The following is a 21,759-nucleotide window of genomic DNA, read 5'->3' on the forward strand; positions in this document are numbered from 1 at the left end:
GAAATATTTCAAAGTAAAGGCTTTAGCTGTGAACAGGAAGTCATTAAACTGTAAAATAAAGTGAAACACCTTTCAGGTGATTGGTCCTTCAGTGCCACCATCACCTGAAGCCACTTTAGTATCAATTTGTTGGGATGACTGTCTCGCCAAGTCTGACACCAAATTTTCACAGTAAAAATCATTATCCCTACTAAGACTTACAAACTAAGAGTTGTGTCAATAAAGAGAGAAATGGAAACAAACTGTGGTCGTAATTTTTCTTTATTTGAGCATCACAGAGAAGCACCTTCATATTTAATAAAAGTGGTTTCACAGTAAGCTGGTCATGGTCCCTGTTTTTATTGGCTTACAGCACAGGTGACTGAAACTGAAGGTTCACTTCTTATTCTCACTTCCACATTGTCAGAGTTTATCAATTCAAAATGCTAAAATCAGGAAGTACAGAGAACCAGTCCCACGGTCCGCTGCTGGGTTTGAAACTCAGTCTGCTGGGCTTCTTCATGAAAGAGTAAAACATCGTGAACCTTCCTGATGGAAACCTCTCCACACCTCTGATGCTGGTCCAAACCACCAGCTCTTGTTCTCTCTCTATCTGTACTCCTGCAGCAGCTTCAAGATGGCAGGAAACATCTGCTCTGGAGCATCCAGACCCCAAATAAAATCCACATGTTCCCAGTGCTTGATGTGCTGATGGTAGACCAGGTTAGGAATCTACAGACACAAACAAACACACCTCTTATCATCTCATATCTTATCGCTTCCTTTCGTATGCATGATTCAAGTGTGCTTGGTGGGAGGTTCACCAGCTTCAGAGTAAATGGGTTTTCATTTTAACTGCTGTCTCTCTGCCAGATGTTAACAGTAATTAAAAGAACAACAGATTCAGGAGAAAGCAACAAAAAGAGGAGAAAAACCTATAGCACACTCCTCTGCTGAAGCTTCTGACTAATGCTCTAATGGACTTTGTAATGTGGCAAGCTCCATGTGGGTGGAGGAGGAGGAATGGCCACCACACTGGCTGCAGTTAACAACCTGCAATTTGAACTTTTCTCTAAACTGGATGAATTGTGGCAGCTATAGCAGAGATGAGGAGGTCCCCCCCCACCCCGAGGCCTAAAATATGAACTCGTAGGTAATCCTCACCTGAGTGAGGAGAACTGCCACGTCTTTGGGGTCTGCCAGCGTATCGTGCCCCCCCGAAAACAGAGCGGTGGGAACCTTCATGTCCTGGACGTGGTACTCAGGAGGAGTGGACTGCAGAGGGGACACATGGAGAATACCGATACCGTAAACAGAGGGACACATGGAAGGAATTCATGTTTCTAATGTGGCTCAGAGACTGAAGGAGTCCCTGCTGTGATGTGGACTCTGATCTGTCTCACCTGGTTGTAGTGCTTCATGTTTTCTGCTGTTCCAAAGTCAAATGCCATCAGTTTTCCTGTATGAACAGCCTGAATAAAGAAAACAGAAGCCCGTAAAACTTTATTAACACCTGTTCTGTGTACAGGAAAGAACTCAGATGTTTTTAATTAATCAATGTACCAAAAAATATTAGTTTTACTTTAAGAAAACTACAAAAATAATCATCAACATATACAAGTAATAAGATACTAGTAAAGTGATACATACAAAGCAGCTCTTAATCAAAAAACTAATTATAGTCATGTTCACAGTCCCCAATTAAACAATAATAATAATACACTGAAAGCATTCCTCAAAGAACACAACAAAAATAAATAAATGACATTTACATTTATTCATTTATAGAAATAATATAAAAAAAACTTAAGAGCAGGACAAATACTATTCTTAAATTAATATTTTAAAATTAAAAGTTCTTCTCTCATTTGAGTTCATAACATTACAAGATAATTTAATAGGTGATTATTTCATAATAAAAATCTAAATTCTAAAGAAAAGAATTAACCAGTAAACTAAACACATTAAATATACAGCAAACATTTTTAGCTGAAACTGAAAAAAAAAATTAATTAAGAAACACTTTGAAAACACATCAGATCTCAGTGGGGGGAAAAAAAATCAAGGCACAGCACAGTTTTAGTTGTAGTGTAGGTGTTTCACCTGTGTGGGGTGATCTAGCATCAAAATGTTTGAAACACAAAGGCTAAAAGCATGCATACAACAAGAATACTAAATATTAAAACAGCTTCATATTTTCATCAGTGAACTAAATGTAAAGTCACTAAATGGTTTATGAAGACGTGTTCAGCTGTGGGTGCATGTTTAGATGCCAACAGGGACGACAGGAAAAGAAAACTGAACCGAAAACATTTAACACAAACCAACAGATGGACTTAAGTCACACTGTTTGTTGTACTCTGGGATGGTATTTGCAGTTTTGTTTGACGTCCCAAATGTATTTGTCATGGGGAACACCAGGGTCCCCACATGTACTCACAGACATGTATGTGTGTGTGTGTTACCTGGGCCCAGTGGATCATGTTCTGGACTGAGGTCCCAGCAGGACAGTGAGTGGTGTAGATTGGAGTCCGAGTCTGAAACCAGCAATCACATGGTCTTCATTACCAACAGCTCCACAAAAACATGTAACATGTTCTCAAGTAAAGTTTTAACCACTGCTAAAGATCGTTAAGAACTAATTAAAATGTTTCTAATCAAAATGCAGAGGTGTTTCCATCATTCATCTTTGGTTGCAGGTAACAGGTAACCCTATTTCTGAGTTGCAGATACGAACCATGTTGAGGTTTTTCTCATCAAAGCCACAGAGGACGAAGAAGATGTTCCCACACAGCTCGCTGAGAAATTGCTTCGCACACACATGTTCGGCCAACCATTTAATTATTGCACTCTGAGGCAGGAAGTCTTGCCTCCCAAACAGGTCCTGCAGGGGGCGACAAAAACATGTCAGATGCTATTTATCAATACAGCAATTCAAAGCTTATTGACTCATTATCTGTAAGTGTGTCAGCAATTAGGTGAACAATTGATAACATCACCAGGTTTGGTCATGTGACTCTTTAACTAACTGTGAGGTGTTTGGTCATGTGACTCATTCGTACCCAGATGACAAAGTCGGGCAGAACGGACAGTTTGGTCATGGGGCTGCTGGTGAAAGCAACGGTTGCCACAGGAGCCAATCCGAAGAACAGCCTGATCTTACTGGCGAGCTCTGGCAGCATGGAGAATGCTATGAATGCTGGGAAATAAAACACAGGGCTGTTAGAAAAGATTAATTCCATGTACGGAAGCCCATTCAGGACAGAAATCAGAGCTTATAAATTTCAAAATAAAACACCTATGGTGGTTCCTTGAGAGTGCCCGATGTAGAAGATCTGTTCCTGGCTGGTCACCTTCAGGATGTGGTCTACCACAGCTGGAAGATCCTTCAGAGCCAGCTCATCGTAGCTGCAGAGACAAACGTCATGAATCTGTGAGGTTAATGCTCCATGACACCTGATCAGATGAAAGGGCTGCATCTTTCCACGTGTTTTTTTTTTGGTGGAAGCAGTTTGCGTCGGTACCTGAACTTCCAGAACTCCTCCTCGTATGGGCTCAGAGTTTGGTGTTTCCTGGACCACGTGTTTCCTCGGCTGTTTCCTATCCACACGTCATAGCCTGCATCAGCCAGTACATAGCCCAGGCTGGAGTTCGGTGGGTTGGTGATCCAGTTACTGCCTGCAGCCAGGAGGCCATGCTGGAGGAAGACTGCTGGCCTCGAACCTGCAGGACACCAGAAACCCATGAATAAAGTCTACTGGGCCCCTACGAGAGTCTGGAAACTTCTGCAGAGCCACATCTGCTTTCAAAGGTCAGCCAGCATTATGTTAAAGGCAGGAGGAGGAACATTAGTGTGAAAGTAGGTGAAAGATCTAGTGAATCACATCAGGACAAAGTTCAGCTGTTAGAAAAAGGAAGTGAAGCCTGATGACAGGGTTAAACTTCCTGTTTACACAACAGCCGAGATGCTTATTGTCCTTACAGAGAAAGTGGCATGTCAGTCTGACCTGCGACAGGTTTGAGTCCTTGTGGGATCCTGTTCACGCTCAGGATGTATCCGTCCTCCGTCAGCACCTGGTGCTCCTCTGCAGGGTAACCCCACCTACGGATGATCTCCGTCTGAATGCACACACAATTGAGTAAACACACTAAAAACATACTACACACCTGCACGTTTTCCTCAGTTCACGTTCCATTGGTGGACGTTCACATTAAACACGGTCAAAGTTTCAAACAGTGAGGCCAGTTCGTGCAGTGAGCCAATCAGAAGAAAGAAATCAGAAGATTACTGACACAACTGGAGCCTGGAATGACTGTCAGTGATCGTCAGTGACTGTCACTGATAGTCAGTGACAGTAACGCTGCAAAGATTTATTGAAGTCAATATTATATCCTGTAAGATTCATACATGACTCTAAGACACTCACATTACTTGCAGCATTTTGAAAGCTGTTTCAGTGCAGACGTATCCTGATTGTCGGCATTTGTCTTGTGTTGTGACTCCCCTATCTGCTGACAACTCAGGGTCAGAGGTCAGAGGACACACACAGTTGATGTCCTCATGCAGCCTGCTGAGCCAGACGGTCTGGGTTCTGCACTGAACAAACAGTCTGAGCTCATCGGTCAGAGTCCAGCTTGAGCCACTGTGTGAAAAGTCAGGGCTTTTATTGTGAAATGATTGTGAGAGGAAGCAGAGCACTTGAACGCACCATGGAATTGGGACTGTAACCGTTCACCACCATACTGGTGCCACAATCAGACTGCAAACGTGCTTTTGTCTGTGGTAACATTTTAACATGGCGACAGACTTGCTGCTGCCACTTGTGCTGGACACCAGAGGAACTGCAGCTTTCAGAGCTTCCTGGGTTTGGTAAGTCCTGCATACTTTCAATTCAATCCAATTCAATTCAATTCAATTTCATTTATATAGCGCCAAATTACAACAAACAGTCGCCTCAAGGTACTTTATATTGTAAGGTAAAGACCCCACAATGCTTCCTGTGTTGGGTCTGGAACTTCCTGTGCTCAAATATTTAAAAACTCACAATGTTCATGTTCACTTCAGGGTCCAGCCTCAGCTGCAGGTCATCGGAGCGCTGCACTGTGCTGATGGCCGTGCTGCTGTGGACAAGAGCTGAGAGGAACACACACACCGACACACACAGCATGGCTTGACACACACACACACACACACACACACACACACACACACACACACACACACACACACACACAGAGTCAGGATGGTATGTCCACTGATGAGTTTTTCTTTTTTAGTTAAAATCAAACTGTTCATGTTTGATCCTTAAAAAAAGGCCGATTATGATGATGATGAGGGGGAAGAGGCTGTGAGGGTCACGTGCACGTGCAGTCAGATGACTTAAAGGAGACTTTTTGTCTGGTGACATTTTAAAGGACCCGGAGATAATCGATAATCAGCTGAGTGTAACTCCCACTCAGAAACTCATTGAAATTCATTGATCATCTCTTCAAAGATTTTGTTTTATGCTGGGAAAATGTTGCTTTTGGTTTTCATAATTATGCTAAGAAAAAAGGTAAATGTTACTTCTTAATAAACCTGCTTTTGTTACTGGCAAAATTATTCATAAACGTTAACTGTGTAATAGAACCCCTTGTTTTGCAGTATTCAGAAAGGATATGGAGCATTATTTTAAATTACTTGTTGATTCAACAAATCAACAAGTAATTTAAAATTACATCACCTAATTTGCATAACCCCGGCACACTTGGCTCATTTGTTTGTTTGTTTTTGTTTTCCTGTATACTGTTCATGTATACGTGTATTTCTGAAACTCAATAAATTCTGTTTTGAAAAAAAAAAAGGTATGTGCGCTGCCAAAAATGTGTTTCCGGTGTGTGTCCTGCGCGAAACAGGTAAACAGGTAAACCCGCGAAGGTTCACACGTAAAAACAGAAACGTGCTGTCTATGACTGCGTTATTGCACTGACATCATTATCGCGTCGCAGATCAAATTGTGATGTTTGTTTGTCGACGTTTTCGTGGCACAAAAACACGTTTTTGACCTCACTGATAAATGAAGGTACAGGTCACAGTTCACCTGCAGCAGTTCACACACTGGAGATCATTATTGCCACATCACGCGCGCCCTTTAATGAACAGGTAAATACGGCACGAAGCCGCGTACTCACCCGTCCTCGCGCTGATCCCTCACTGAACTCTCCGAGCATCAGCTGATTGCCTCTTCGTCTTCCTCCTTGACGCCAGAGGACGGCCTCTCTCTGACGGGGACTCAGGCGTTAACTTTTTGTGTTCCAATGATCAAACCAGCATTTCAGACCGGAAACGGAAATCTGAGAGAAAAACGAAATAAATTGAAAACAGAACAAGCACGCGCAGGATAACTCACACTGAATAAAACTTCCGCCTCATCTTCAAAAACAGGAAACGGATTTTTTTTTTTTTTAATTTTCTCCTGGACGCGCCTTCAAAATAAAAGCACGTTTTAAAACTCAAAGGTTTGATATGAAATGTTTTTTTTTTATAAACTCCGCAAAACATGCAAAGAAAAAAAAGCTGAACTGTAGTTTCCTTTCGAAATTAAAAAATGAATACAATAAAAAATCAAACAAACTTAATACAGAAAATCAGCGACTTATTTTCCCTCATTATTCAAACCAGTTTAGAACGCATACTAGTGACCTTTTTAGTTTTCTGTTCACTGAAATAATCAGTTTAATCATGAGAAGAAATTATACTCCGCCTCCAAACAATAATAAAAACAAAACAACAGTTTTAACAGATTTTAATAGAATACAATCTACAGGTCATTGTGTCAAACATATGTATTAAATTGTTGCTTTATTATTTGAATAATATAATAAAACAAATATGAAGGCTGAAGAAGAGTTTTTATCCACAAACCATCCGTCTGCTCAACTCTGAGCAGGGAAACACCCAAACTACACTGCTCTAAACTGCACTATGAAAATGATTCTGTTCTGTTCTGATTGTCTTGCATTATAACATGCCATAGATAGCATACCTGTCAAGTTTTGTATTTAAAAATACGGGAAATTTTCCGCTGCTGAAAATAGAGGTCACTATATGACGGCATCACCTAATTTGCATAATTGTTCATTTGGATGTACTGTAGTTGCAATCGAGGCTGCAGGAAAGAGGAAAACATCTTTACAGAGACAAAAAGTGAAGAAAAAAACACCATATATATGTTTAGAGCTACAAATAAACTTTATGAAATAACTTAACAACTTTAATGCTTTGCCTAGACCCACATTACATAGATCAATTTTGTCCCGTATTGTTTTATGTTAGAATATCATATTTAATGAAAACACTGTGGGGTGAGACTGCTGGCTACATTCAACCCTCCTCCTTTATCTGGGCCACTGTTGCCAACTTGTGTAAGAAAACTCGCTGTCGCCTGTCTAAAAGGTTGATAAAGGCCGAAGCGAAGACCAGGACAGAGGAGTAAAATACGGGAACTTCCCGGCCAAAACGGGAGACTTGACAGGTATGCACAGATGGGCAGGTAGACATTTCAGTGTTCAGCTCGAGCGAAAAGCAGAAACGCTTTAAAATAGTTTACTGTTATTTTGAAATTATAACCGGATGTGCAGCGTCTGTTCCGTTTGACTCCGGGAAAGTTTTTGTTGGTCTTTGTGTGTCTCTCGGTTTTGTAACTCAGGGGCTTTTGGACCCGCTTGGTTCTGTGACGGCTCGGCTCGGCTCGGTCCCGCGCTGTTATGTCCCGGGTTCTGATCGTGGGAGCGGGCCTGACGGGCAGCCTGTGCGCATGTCTGCTGAGAAGAGCGCTGCAGACTGACGTTCAGATTGTGCTATGGGACAAAGCGAGGGGCACAGGTGAGGCAGACGGAACTCCATTCACAAATTTGCACTTTTTACGTTTGCGGTGCCGCCAGCCGAACATGGAAACACTGCAGAACATCATTGAGAAGGGTTTTCATATCAGATGAGCCTGCTCTTTAATTCGGCTCAGCAGTGATTACTATTTATATCTGACTGAGTGTGCAGAAGAGAAACAAGCAGCATAGAGTTCCAGCAGCAGTCGGTCGTCAGTCAGCCTGCAGAGGATGAACGCAGTCGGACTGCAGCAGGGTTAAAGCACCCAGGCCAGAACAGGTCCGGAACTGTTAAAGTAAACACACAGCACATGTCAGGACTGTTCCGTAGCTAAAATATCCACAAATCAGTAAAAGCACCATAATTACAATAAAATAAAATGATATGCTGTAGAGACCGAGCAGGGAAGCACCTCATGCCAAAATCTGTATGATGATCAATGGCACAGGTATGAAACAAGGACGTGCTCATTACCTTTCTGTAACAGAAAGAGAACTTCTATGATTGTCTACAGGGATTTACACCCAGCACCAGGCAGGACCCCTTTTTTCTTCAGAGCTTCTTTGATTCTCCATGGCTCAGATTCAGCATGGTGCTGGAAACCTCACAGATTGCTGTGGCAGCCTGACACAGCTGCTCCATCCACGATGGGAATCTCCCATTCCACCTCATCCCAAAGGAGCTCTGCTGGCCTGGGACCAAAGTGCATCTGGCTGCAATGAACGCGCTGTAGAGCTCTGCTTCAAATAATCACAAAAACAGTGTAATCGACAAAAAAGGATTATTATTAAAATGATTTGTCACAGTATGCTCTGCAACCATCCTCTTAGTCTTGATTTATGCTGCAGCGTTCAGTCTCTGCAAAGCCTACAGTGTAACCTGCATAAGTGGCCAGAGACATTACTGGCACTCATGCTCGTGCAGGTGCATTATGTGTTAATTATGTGCAGGAAATCTACGCCGGAAACCCCTTTGAATCCTGCGTCATATCCGTATGTGCACTTCCCAAGAAACATAACTACACTTCGGGTGGAGGCGGGCCTCAACGATTCTTATTGGCCTGTTCAGCACTGTCAGTTCCTCCCGTGCACTTTTCTCCCAGTTTTATCAGTGAGAGAATAACAGTCAGCGTGAGGAATAATAACCACAGCATCGATGCAAGGGCTCATAAATGTGAGCAAGTGTATTCGGTCTAAATAAATGCAGCGTGTTTACAAAGTCAGCGAATAATCATGTTAAATAATTGTGATTTCAATATTGACCAAAATAATTATGATTTTTTTCAATAACTGAGCAGACCTAACTTACTGAGATGTTCAGGAAACCAATCTGAGATGATCTGAGATCTGTGGGCTTTGTGTGTTATCCTGCTGGAAGCACCCAGATAAAGATGGTGCACGGACATGGTCAGCAACACCACTCCACTCAAGTAGGCTGCGGGGTTTAAATGGTGCTCAGTTGGTACTGAGGGCCCCAAAGTGTGCCAAGTAAATATCCCCCACACCATCACACCAGCAGTAACCTGAACCACTGGTACAAGCCAGGAGGGGTCCATGCTTTCATGCTGTTTATACCAGATTCTGATCCTGTCATTTGAATTCTTCAGCAGAAATCAAGACTCATCAGACCAGGCAGCCTTTTTCTAAACTTCTGTTGTTGATGTTGGTGAGTCTGTGTGAACTGTAGCCTCAGTTTCCTGTTCTTAGCTGATAGGAGGGGCACCCAGCATGATCTTCTGCTGCTGGAGCCCATCTGCTTCAAGGTTCAGAGATTCTCCTCTGCATACCTCGGTTTTAATGAGTTATTTTAGTTCCCGTTGCCTTCACGTTATCTCATAGTCTGGTCATTCTCCTCTGACCTCAACAAAGCATTTTTTCCCAGAGAGCTGTTGCTCATAGGATATTTCTTCTGTGTCAGACCTTTTCTGTGAACTGCAGAGGTGGGTAGTGGAAAAATCCCATCAAATTCTGAAGCACTCAAACCAACAACCATTCAGTCACTTAAATCACCTTTCTTCATCCTTCTGAGGCTCAGTTTGAGCTTCAGCAGGTTTGCATGCTTAAATGCACTGAGCTGCTGCAACGCGATTGGCTGATTAAACATTTACGTTAACGAGCAGTTGACCCTTAAGTGCCCATGAGTACAAAATGTAGCTTATAAAAAAAGAATTGTATTGTATTACTGAATTTGTGTGCAGGCGGCAGGATGTCCACCAGCCGTGCACCCAGCGCCACGTCTCACTCAGCTGATCTGGGAGCACAGTACATCTCAGCCACGCCAGCATATGCTCGGTCCCACCACAGGTAACGCATACCTGTCACCTTAAAGGGCCAGTACACCACTAAAGTGGGGACAGAGAGAGGTGCAGGCTGACTCTGTGTGTGTGTGTGTGTGTGTGTGTGTGTGTGTGTGTGTGTGTAGTTTTTACTCAGAGCTCCTCTCTGCGGGGGTCCTGCAACCTCTCAGCTGTCTGATTGAAGGTCTGAAGGACAAAGAGGGCACCAAGAACTATGTGACGCCACTGGGCACGGGCAGTATCATCAAATACTTCCTATCACAGTCAGGTAAACAGCTACCTGTTGGCCGACTGTCTAATCAGATTGTTCTGAAAAAATTCTTTAAACAATAGGTACGTTTTTCTGATTCTGTTTGATTTAAACTTTGTGTGTCAGGAGCTGATTTGTTCCTCGAGCATCATGTAACCGGTCTGTATCGCCGTGGTGCATCTTGGGAGGTTGAGAGGAAGGCAGGAGGCAGCGAGATGTTTGACGTCGTCGTCCTGACAATGCCAGTCCCTCAGATCCTGCAGCTGCAGGGAGACCTAGGACAGTGTGAGTCACCCAGAACCAGAACACACACACACACACACACACACACGGTGTATGTATGAGTTTATTCTCCTTCTGATGGACCAACAGAGGTCACATGATCTCCAATTAAACATGTGACTCAGAGAGATCTGAGGCGTGGTGTTTTGGTCAGTAATGGCGTACTGCCACATGGGGGCAGCAGCAGCTGCAGGGAGACAATCTAGCCGTTAACGATGACTCACGTTCCTCACTTCGATCAATAACTTAGGTATTGATCACAAAGAGCCAAACAGACAGGACTTTCTTAAACATCCTCTGAGTCCAGCGGCTGACCTCAGAGCAGCTAAAAAAAAAAAAAATAGTACTCTTACTTTGAAGAGGTGCTGACTGCTTCCTCCTCCAACAGAGTTTTTACACACACACACACACACACACACACACACACACACACACACACACACACACACACACTGATGTTAAGTCACTTTCCAGAGCCCTGATTGGCTGATAGATTCTTCATGAAGCCACAAAAGTGTGTGTTGGGAGGGGCGGTCCACTGTAGTTAGGACTGTCATGGCTGTCCTCACAAAGACAAACGTGTGTGTGTGTGTGGCCCTGCTGCAGACCAACAGCACCTCCACGTGTGTGTCTTTCTAGATGATGATGATGTCATCTATAGCTCATCTGATTGGCTGAGAGTGGACAGCGCCCATTTCCTGCAAGCTGACACACACGCACACACACTCACAGGTTATTATTAGATACAGTGTGTGCGCGTGTGCGTGAGGCTGCAGCCTGTTTCTGTCTCTGAGGTCTGAGCTGAGGAGGAAACGGCAACAGACTCTTCGTGTTTTCATCGTCTGCTCAGCTTAGGTGTGACTGCACCGAGGCGAAAGTCCACACATGTGAAAACCACACATGCTCTCTCCACAAAGAGAGACAGTTTCACACATCCAGGCTCTCTTTGTTTTAGCCGGATAAATAAAACCTAAAATTCCAATCAGAGCGCTGTTTTTCATTACCAGCGGCGCCACATAGGAGTTCTTTTTCTGTGATATTTTGGGGGTGAGAGTCAATGCCGATTGGCTTACGCCTCCTTGTCTGTCAGTGTTGTCTGTCCAGCAGAGGCAGCAGCTGGAGGGCGTCATCTACTCGTCCCGTTTCGCCCTCGCACTCTTCTTCTCTCCAGACACCGTCCTGAATATTCCTTGGGGGGCAAAATACGTCACAGACAGCAGCTGCATCCGCTACATTGCTGTGGACTCCAAGAAACGCAATGCAGGTGTGTCCATGTTCCTCTCTGCTCACCTGTACATTCATCTCACCTGTCCTCACTGTTTTATCCTGTGTGTCCATCTTTTCAGCAGCTCCGGGCACTGGCCCCTCCCTCGTCGTCCATACCAGTGTTCCATTTGGCCTGGAACACCTGGAGCAAGACAAGGAGGACGTGCAGCCAATCATCTTACAGGAGCTCCACAGGCTGGTCCCTGGTCTGCCACAGCCATCCAGCATCAAGTGTCAAAAGTGGCGGTACTCCCAGGTGAGTCATGTGTTGATCGTAACCCAAACTCCTCCCACTGATGCAGCATTTGATTCACCTCCCCTTCCCCTTCTCTCCTGCAGGTGCAGACCTCGGTGCCCGACTGTCCGGGTCACATGACCATCCTTGATAAACCACTGCTCATCTGTGGCGGCGACGCCTTCATCCACTCCAACTTTGATGGCTGTGTGGAATCTGCACTGAGCATGCTCCGTGTGCTGAAAGCCAAACTCATCTGATAAATGACTTTATCAACAGTTAATGAAGTAACAGGTTAATTTATCAATAAATTTAATATATCTTCTCTGGTTATCTCTGTGTGGTGTGGCTGAATTTTAAAAAATTTTCAAAGGGACATTTCAATTGGAAATGTCAACAAGGGAACTGTTTACCCTGCTTGGGATATGGTTCCTGAGGCTCCATCCTGGAGCCAGGCCTTGGGAGGGAGCTTGAGGGAGAGTGCCTGTGGCGAGGCATTAGCCAGGCTAGAGTTGGCCTTGGTGAGAGGTGGTGAGCTGGGGTGGGTATTCTTGTATCCCCCCCGGCTTGCTGCCTGTATGTCGGAGTTTTCACCGGTAGATGAGAGGGTTGCTTCCTTGCACTTTCGGGCCGGGGAACGGGTCCTGACTGTTGTTTGCGCTTGTGTGCCGAATGGTAGTTCAGGGTATCCACCCTTTTTGGAGTCGCTGGGCAGGTGCTTGAGGGTGCTACATCTGGTGACTCCATCATCCTGCTGGGACACTTCAACGCTCACGTAGGCAATGACAGTGAGACCTGGAGGGGCGTGCTTCAATTCAATTCAATTTTTTTTAATATAGCACCAAATCACAACAAACAGTCGCCTCAAGGCACTTTGTATTGTGGGTAAAGACCCTACAATAATACAGAGAAAACCCAAAAGTCAAAACGACACCCTATGAGCAAGCACAGTGTGAAGGAAAAACTCCAACAGGAAGAAACCTCCAGCAGAACCAGGCTCAGAGAGGGGCAGCCATCTGCCACGACCGGTTGGGCTGAGGGGAGAGAAAAAAAGGCAAGTTTTAAGCCTAATCTTAAAAATAGAGAGGGTGTCTGTCTGGGAGCTGGTTCCACAGAAGAGGGGCCTGAAAGCTGAAGGCTCTGCCTCCCATTCTGCTCTTAAGTATCCTAGGAACCACAAGTAAGCCAGCAGTCTGAGAGCAAAGTGCTCTATTTGGGTGGGTACTATGAGGTCTTTGAGATAAGATGGGGCCTGATTATTCAAGACCTTGTATGTGAGGAGAAGAATTTTAAATCCTATTCTAGATTTAACAGGGATCCAATGAAGAGAAGCCAATATGAGAGAAATCTGCTCTCTCTTTCTAATCCCTGTCAGCACTCTAGCTGCAGCATTTTGGATCAGCTGAAGGCTTTTCAGTACGACAGAGTATTAGGGCCACATTGAAAAAAAAAATTAAAATGTGCATTTCGAGAATAAAGTCAAAATTTCAAGAATAAAGTCGTAAAGCCGCCTGATATGAGCCCCACCACAGTGGTGTCAACTGCATCATTAAGTTTGCGGATGACACCACTGTGGTGGGGCTCATATCAGGCGGGGATGAGTCAGCATACCGGGACGAGGTGCAGCGGCTGTCAAGGTGGTGCAGTGAGAATAACTTGATCCTGAACACCACTAAGACAAAGGAGATGGTAGTAGACTTTAGGAGGACAACACATGTCATTCAACCTCTGTTCATCGAGGGGGATGAAGTGGAGCTGGTTTCAGATTTTAGGTTCCTGGGAGTACATCTGCAGGATGATTTGACCTGGAGTATCAATACGACCAGCATTGTCAGGAAGGCCCAACAGAGACTGCATTTCCTGAGGGTTCTTAGGAGCAACCATCTGACCCAGAATCTGCTGGTGTCCTTCTACCGTTGCTCTGTAGAGAGCATCCTGACCTACTGTCTGTGCGTGTGGTTCAACAGCTGCACAGCAGCAGACAGGAAAACACTCCAGCGAATCATCAACACGGCTCAAAAGATCATAGGCTGTCCCCTGCCCTCCCTCCAGGAACTGTTCAATGCCCGCTGCCAGAGGAGGGCACAGAACATCCTCCAGGACCCCTCACACCCTGGACACTCCTTGTTTCAGCTACTGCCATCAGGCAGACGTTTCAGGACAATGAAGGCCAGAACAAACAGACTGAGGAACAGCTTTTATGCCAGGGCTATCATTGAACTGAACTCTGTGTGGTTTGGACAGTGATGTGGGGTGGTAGTGCTGACTGTGTGCGTGCGTTGGTGTGTATTGGGGCTAGATTCGTCTTAATTTACTATTGTGCACAGTATTTTAGTAATCATTTTTATCACTCATATTTTTATTATTTTATTATTTATTGTCTGAGGCACCTAGAAAGGAATGCATTTTAAATTTCGTTGTGCAACTTCTGTGTACAATGACAATAAAGATTCTGATTCTGTAATTTCGAGAAAAAAAGTCAAAATACTATTTCGAGAATAAAGTCAAAATTTCGAGAATAAAGTCCTAATTTCGAGAAAAAAGTCAAAATACTATTTCGAGAATAAAGTCGAAATTTCGAGAATAAAGTCGTTTCAAGTCAAACAGCTGCCACGCGACGTCTGCTATACCCTCTCCAGTATGCCTTGCGTGGATGAGTTAGTGAAACTATATTTCAAAATCGGTTTTAGTAATAAGGAAATTCTTTCTCTTTTAGCGCATAAACACGATGTAGTTATAAGTATAAGGACGTTGAAGAGATGGTGCAGAAATCTGAGTCTAGTCAGAAGGAAAAATCACACAGATTTGGAAGAATTGGCCGGATTTGTGCAAAATGAAATAGCTGGCAACGGACAGATGCAAGGATATCGGTGGTTACACCTTCGTGCATTACAGAGGGGGTATGTCGCATCACAAGACACAATAAGGCAGCTGATCAAGTTGTTTGATCCTGAAGGTGTGGAGCTCAGGCGGGCGCGCCGTCTGAGACGCAGGCATTACCGTAATAAAGGCCCAAATGCTCTGTGGCACATGGATTCGTACGATAAACTGAAGCCCTATGGCATTGGCATCAATGGCTGCATTGATGGTTTTAGTCGCTATGTTGTGTGGATGGAAGCCTACAGAACAAACAACGACCCAAAGGTGATTGCTGATTACTTCATCACATCTATTGCGCGCTTGGGAGGATGTCCGGAGCGTCTGCGCGCTGACAGGGGGACAGAAAATGGACATGTTGAAAACATGCTTGTCTTTTTGCGAAGGAACCACACTGACAGTTTTGCAAGAGACCGAAGTTTTGTCTATGGGCGCAGCACCGCAAACCAGCGTATTGAGTTTTGGTGGGGAATCTTGAGAAAACAAAGTGCACAGTTTTGGATCAATCTTTTCCAAACTCTCCAAGATGATGGGCATTTCTCCGGTGATTTTTTGGATAAAAGCTTAATTCAGTTCTGCTTCCTAAACCTTGTTCAGGTACGTTTCCGAGCTCATTACCCTTGCTTTCGTTATCCACATCTTCCATCATAAAGTCAGCATTGTTTTAATTAGAGCATATTTGGAATATTAATATTTGGTATTGGAGCGCATAATTCTCAAAAAATTCGCACACCTGACTATTTTTATTAGGACTATGCGCGCAACAGCAGCAACAGAAAAATTAAAAGCTTCAGTATGATGTTTTCGTTATCTTTTTATTCAGGAAGAACTTAATGAAGTCGTGACAACCTGGAATTCCCACAAAATAAGGCCAAAGGCGGGTCACGGGGTGACTGGAGGCCGTCCTGTTTTGATGTACACACTTCCAGAGAAGCATGGCGCTGAAGACTGTCTTAAGACTATTGATTTGGAGGAGCTGGCCCTATGTAAGGAGGAGTGCACCCCCAAAAGCCAGTACCCCTGTGATGAAACTGTATTTGATCTCTGCTGTCTTCTAATGCAGGAAAAAGGATGGGATGCTCCAAGAGATGCATTTTCTGCTGCTGAATTGTACTTGTTACTAAGAAATGAAATACTGCTAAATATTTAAGGCAGGATAGTCCTCTAAGGACGTTAATTGGTGTGAGCTGTCAGATTTCAGAAGCCTGGTACTGAAACCATGAAGTTCTCTAAATGTGGACAATTTAACAGAGTATAAAAGCTATTTCTACCCATAACATGGGCCTACTTGTAAAACTTTATTTTCACAATGAAAGTATTCCTTTTTTCCCCTCTGACTACCTTAATCAGTGTTTGCTGTGAAGGAGCGATGTATATATGAAGGCTGAAATAATTTGTGGTGGGTTAATTATGCTTTTATTCTTCAATTTAATTTGTGTTAAACTGTCAAGGACTGACTCAACATGAAGGTTACCATAACAGTCTACAAGAATATTGTCTGTAACAATGGCACAACATGCTGGAGTATTAAAAGATTGTATTGTAGAGGATGCAATGTGCACTTAATTTCCTGCAAAATTACTCAGGTGCCAGTCACTAGACACAAAATCTTTAAATAGAAAACTCTTTATTTCACTAACTTTTTGTGCTATCAACTAGCTATTAAGTCTTGATTATTAACTTAACTGATTGTTAAACAGATCATACAGAAATGAAACTGGTGCACTTTTAAAAACATCAAATTATGAACATTCTTTGGTGCATTTGTAAAGAAAATTAAGATAACATAAAAAGAAATAACAATTTCCATTACTTTAAAATGACAAAAAAAATAAAAAAAAAATAGCATGGCATACTCCCAGAATTAATATGATTTGTGCAGTTACAGATCAATCATGTAAAACTTGTGGCTTCATCACAGTTGTCCTGTGTGTACTTGGGAAACCATATCCTAAGGCACAAAACTGAAATACATTTTTGCAGCAGCAGTTCAATGCAGTTCAGTGACTATATGAAGAAAAAATACATTGTCTAAATTATGAACATACTAAGCAACATAAAACCCTGAAGATGTAACAATGGGAAATGTCACATGAACGGGAAATCTTACATGTGCACATTCACAAATATTGATTAGCCAATTGAAAAGCATAGGAATCCCTTGGAGGATGTAATTGGTATTCACATTAGCTTGCTGTAGCTGCTTAGAACAGATGTAAACGTGTCTATTCACAAGAGTCTGCACATGTTGGTTTTATTTTACAATAACTTTAAATAAAATATGATGCTCACCTACCATATCAAGTGCAGATTCAATCCAACAATATTTTGTCAGTGAAGATTTGAAAAATATCAATAAGGTCCTAACTGTCTGTTATTTACATTTATTTTATATGAATCACTTATTACAATTTTGTAATAACATCTACACACAAAGACATGTCATTTCCAATTCAGCACCTTTTAAAACAGATATGCAGTTGCTGATAGCTTAGAACCCAGCTTGTGAGAAATGTACTTGAAGTGGCCCTGTAAAAACAGATATCAAAAAAGTCCAGTATAGGCCACTAGTATAACCGGACAGAACAGATGAGACTTGAAGACAAAGTACACCTAAGAAAAGGAAATAAACAGTTGTAGGTGTTTCTATCGGTTAACTAAGGCTGTGATCTTTTTCACCATTTTAAACTTATTAGCCTGGCAACAGCATAGCCAGAATTATGGCTAAGGGGCCACATAATAATGCTACACAATATCCATCACCCAAATGTTGCTTTCAAGAATTTCGTTGAATTCAGCACGAAAGTCAGGGAAATTTTCGTAGCTATCAGGTAGCTGTAGGAACATGCCACATGTTCGTCCTATTGGACGTCTTGTAAAATCAGACATTACTGTAAACTCCACAGTGACACTGTCTGACACAATCAAATCAGAACCTGTGCAGAATCTCAGAAACTTCCCTAGTTTTTCTTCATTGAGTTCTCTGATATACCTTTTGAGATGATGCTCAACCTCTTTTTGCTTTGCTGTCATATCACCTGGAAACTTTAACAGCCTTGTCACCTTTTTAGATGTGGGTTTAAGGTCATCGTACATCTTCCTTAGCTTCTCATAATGCAGACTGATTTGTGGTTTTGCAATATCCCTCCAACAATCAATTACAAACATTGGCTTTTGCACAAGTTCTTTGTGTGAAATTTCAATCAAAATTGATTGTACATTTTCTGCTGAGGCTCTTCTTCTGCACTCATAGTTGTCAAGGACCTCAAGAAGGTCATCAGCTTCAATGGAAGAGAAGTCCTGTAAAGCCTGTCTGAGGATCTCTCGCTCCTGGCAGCTTACAAACTGAAGAAAGACTTCTGTCAGGTCACTGTACACTACTCCAAATAACATCTCCTCAACAAAAGGGGATGCAAGCTTGATGGGAAGGTAGTGGCAATCTTGGTATCCTCTCAAGAAAATTCTGCCAATAGCTTTCCAGGTGTCAGCCTTGAAATCATGTCTGATGAAGGGCACTTTCACCGATGTACCAAGAGTGCAACGATCATAGAATTCTTGCCAAAAGGCACTAAAGATATCTCTGAGTACCCCTGAGCCACTACCAGCTTCCTCAGAATTATCTGGAAGTAGTCGCCTCACTGTCAGTTGTGTAGTCAGAGTGTCTGGGTCAGAAAATGCTTCAATCATATCATTGAAACAATTTGCGTGGTGTATGGTTAGCATTTTTGTTTGAGGTGAATGGTCAGGTGTTTCAGGCTGATAAATCAGTGTGTCAGCATTATCAAAATCATCTTCTGGGTTTGGGCCAAATGTAATTTCTGGGTCAGAGATATTATGTGGATTTTCTCCCAGTGTTACATAGTCGTGAAGAACAACTGCATCATCTGATAATATCTCTGGTAAGATAAAATGGACCTCTGAAGCCACCATGGGATCTGTGGTGACTGGCTGATTTGTAACAACTGACTGGTCAGAGGCAACTTGCTGATGAGGACTGTCCTGATCATTATCTGAGTAATTGGGTGCCGAAGAAAAGGACTGGCTGTCAGAAAATTCAATAATGTCATCCTGGCCATCAAAGTTAGAATTAACATCAGTGTGTTCTGATTCAGTGGAAGAAACATCTACAACTGATTGTTGCTTTGTGGCAATGTAGAAACGCAGCATGGGAAGTTTGATGGTGTCATATATTGTGCCAATTGAGATGTCACCAGATAAGGAATTTTGCTGAAAATCCCAAACATCAAATGTGAAGTCTGATTCATGGCCTTTACTTGAAACACCATTTGGGAAAAAAAGACTTTTCCCTTCTTTCAGGATGTCATTATATCCACCACTGATGTTCATAACAACTTTTCTGGTCCCTCCTCCTTGCTTTGCTCTAACCTGTTTGATTTCAGTATTGTCTTGGTGTATCCAACCTATCTCAACAGTCCGTCTAATGACTCTTCGTCTAGAGTTGGATTTAGAGGTTTTAGGCTCCTCTTCACTTTGTTTGGTTTCCCTTCTTAGTTTCATTTTTTCTCTGAGCTTTTCAAAAAGGCCCATTTTTCGCTTTGAGACAGGTTTCTGATTTTTGCAAAAATTAAAAAGAGCAATTCTGTCTCCATATGAGGGAATGTAGTTAGCCAAAGCTGAATCGTCCATAAGCAAGATGACATCCCTGTCGATCTGTGAAGAATAGGAAAACCACGATAAGGATCATTTGTCATATGTATGCAGAAAATTTTGGAAAGAATCTGCAAATTCATTTGAACAAACTCATGGCATCTTACTCAGGTCATTATGCTAAATGATTGATTATATAGCAAATGATTTGTATGTTATGAATGTAGCCTAACCTTTGTGTGCAATTTGTGACTTTGGGAGATAAGTAAATTAAATGTAAATGTCCATCCACCCATTTTCTTCAGCTTATCTTAGAGCAGAAGGCAGGGTACACCCTGTACAGGTTGCCAGCCTGTAGCAGGGCTAACACAGAGAGAGAGAGAGCGAGAGAGAGAGAGAGAGAGAGAGAGACAACCATTCACACCTATGGGCAATTTAAAATCCTAAATAGAACCCTAACCCCACTAAGTGCATGTCTTTGGCCTGTGAAAGAAAACTGAAGAACACCCACACAAACTCCACGCAAAAAGGTTTGCCAAGGTGGACTCGAACCCAGACCGTCTCACTATGAGACAACAGTTCTAACCACCACACCACCTTTCTGCCCTCAAAATAAATGTAATTTGTAGAAATATACCAACAAAATTATTCAAATGAATTTAAATTTAAAGTTCAAACATTCAAATTCATTCAAACAACAAAAATAGCCCACTAAATTTAGAACCACAAACTATCATCTTATATGGCTAAATTAAATATTAAAATGCAATAACTTGCATTAAATCCATTAATGGTATATTAACATCCCAGGAATAGTTGTGTCAGGGAGGGCATCTGGTGTAAAAATCTTAAAGATAAAATATGTATTTCCATTTGCTGTGGCAACCCGTTATGAACAAGGGAGCAGCTGAAAGAATGACAGCAACAAGATAAGCAGAAAATGGAAGGATTGATGTATTTAAACTAGTAAGTAGTTAACTAGGTGTGTCCTATTTCTATCATTTCGCAACCAAGTCAATATTGAAGAAAAACAGTCACCAAACTATCCCAGTCCAACAATGTATGGATATATCTGTATAGTCTTTCATTCACCTCTGTTGTATATCATTGTCATATCATAAATAATAGATTGACATTTTTTACAGTGGAGCATTTACAAGTGGTAGTGGAAGAAAAGCCTGAATATAAAATCCCTAAAAATGCAAATGAAAACTGGCTGTTATATTGAAATGACCTAATTTGCGGGGCCTCTGCATCTTAAGTTATTATAGCATACACTTTTCCCCGGTTGCATTCTCAGAGAATACCATGATTCACTTGCAGGTTATAGTTGGCTACCCTGTCTGTGTCTCTGTCACATCGCACCTTTTGCTCCTCGATTAGTGTGAGTGCTTCTTCTGGAACCCCCCGATCACGTAGGAAATCTGTCACGGTGATTGCCATTTTTGTCAGTTTCAGAGAAGCGGTTCTCTTCCAGAGTATGGTCCTTTAAACAGATCTAAAAGAGTCACAGGATGTTAACATAAGCAATTAGTTTAAGATGATGACAACTAATAAAAACAAAGTGTACCGTCTGTGATAGCATCTTGCAATTTTAGCTAGCTTGGCCAGTAGATTTTGGCTGCTTGTCACTTTTTATTTGGGAGATTATGAGCGGAGGAATAGCATTGTACTCAAGATTTACATACCGCGTGTGGCTATCAGTCAACAATACAACATGAACACTTCACTTACCTTCTCTCTTCATTAATGTTCACACTCTGGCAGGTAGTGGTCACTTTCCTCACTTAATTTCATGGCCTGTGGGATGTAATACGACGTCTTGACGTTTTGACTTTTTTCTCGAAATTTCGACTTTATTCTCGAAATTTTGACTTTATTCTCGAAATAGTATTTTGACTTTTTTTCTCGAAATTACGATTTTAATCTCGAAATTTTGACTTTATTCTCGAAATAGTATTTTGACTTTTTTTCTCGAAATTACGACTTTATTCTCGAAATTTTGACTTTATTCTCGAAATGCACAATTTAATTTTTTTTTTTCAATGTGGCCCTAATACTCCTTCGTATTTCAGGGAGCTTTTAGGACAGTGTTTAATATG

General features: G+C 42.3%; 2 protein-coding genes and 1 long non-coding RNA gene across 4 annotated transcripts; 1 reads left to right on the plus strand and 2 right to left on the minus strand.

The window, feature by feature from the left end:
• Window positions 1-249: 249 nt before the first annotated feature.
• On the minus strand, window positions 250-6,379 carry LOC115798093 (lysosomal acid lipase/cholesteryl ester hydrolase-like). Its single transcript, XM_030754795.1, has 11 exons — window positions 6,151-6,379; window positions 5,025-5,149; window positions 3,987-4,098; window positions 3,504-3,702; window positions 3,278-3,387; window positions 3,042-3,178; window positions 2,717-2,863; window positions 2,445-2,516; window positions 1,383-1,451; window positions 1,144-1,254; window positions 250-711 (listed from the first exon to the last, which is right to left on the minus strand). The coding sequence occupies exons 2-11, from the start codon at window positions 5,145-5,147 to the stop codon at window positions 589-591; spliced, it is 1,203 nt and encodes a 400-aa protein (XP_030610655.1). The 5' UTR covers window positions 5,148-5,149; window positions 6,151-6,379; the 3' UTR covers window positions 250-588.
• Window positions 6,380-7,602: 1,223 nt separating this feature from the next.
• On the plus strand, window positions 7,603-12,495 carry rnls (renalase, FAD-dependent amine oxidase). 2 transcript variants are annotated; one of them, XM_030755306.1, is made up of 7 exons: window positions 7,603-7,843; window positions 10,041-10,146; window positions 10,265-10,407; window positions 10,516-10,674; window positions 11,762-11,935; window positions 12,018-12,193; window positions 12,277-12,495. In XM_030755306.1, the coding sequence occupies exons 1-7, from the start codon at window positions 7,726-7,728 to the stop codon at window positions 12,430-12,432; spliced, it is 1,032 nt and encodes a 343-aa protein (XP_030611166.1). In that variant the 5' UTR covers window positions 7,603-7,725; the 3' UTR covers window positions 12,433-12,495. The 2 variants fall into 2 exon arrangements, with proteins under 2 accessions (XP_030611166.1, XP_030611167.1); XM_030755307.1 differs by having other exon boundaries at window positions 12,021-12,193.
• Window positions 12,496-19,125: 6,630 nt separating this feature from the next.
• Window positions 19,126-21,460, minus strand: LOC115798866 (uncharacterized). Its single transcript, XR_004021509.1, has 3 exons — window positions 21,392-21,460; window positions 21,023-21,155; window positions 19,126-19,720 (listed from the first exon to the last, which is right to left on the minus strand). It is a non-coding gene; the product is annotated as an uncharacterized LOC115798866 (long non-coding RNA).
• Window positions 21,461-21,759: the final 299 nt, after the last annotated feature.

The sequence above is a fragment of the Archocentrus centrarchus genome, chromosome 19, assembly GCF_007364275.1.
Source record: "Archocentrus centrarchus isolate MPI-CPG fArcCen1 chromosome 19, fArcCen1, whole genome shotgun sequence".
NCBI lineage: Eukaryota > Metazoa > Chordata > Actinopteri > Cichliformes > Cichlidae > Archocentrus > Archocentrus centrarchus.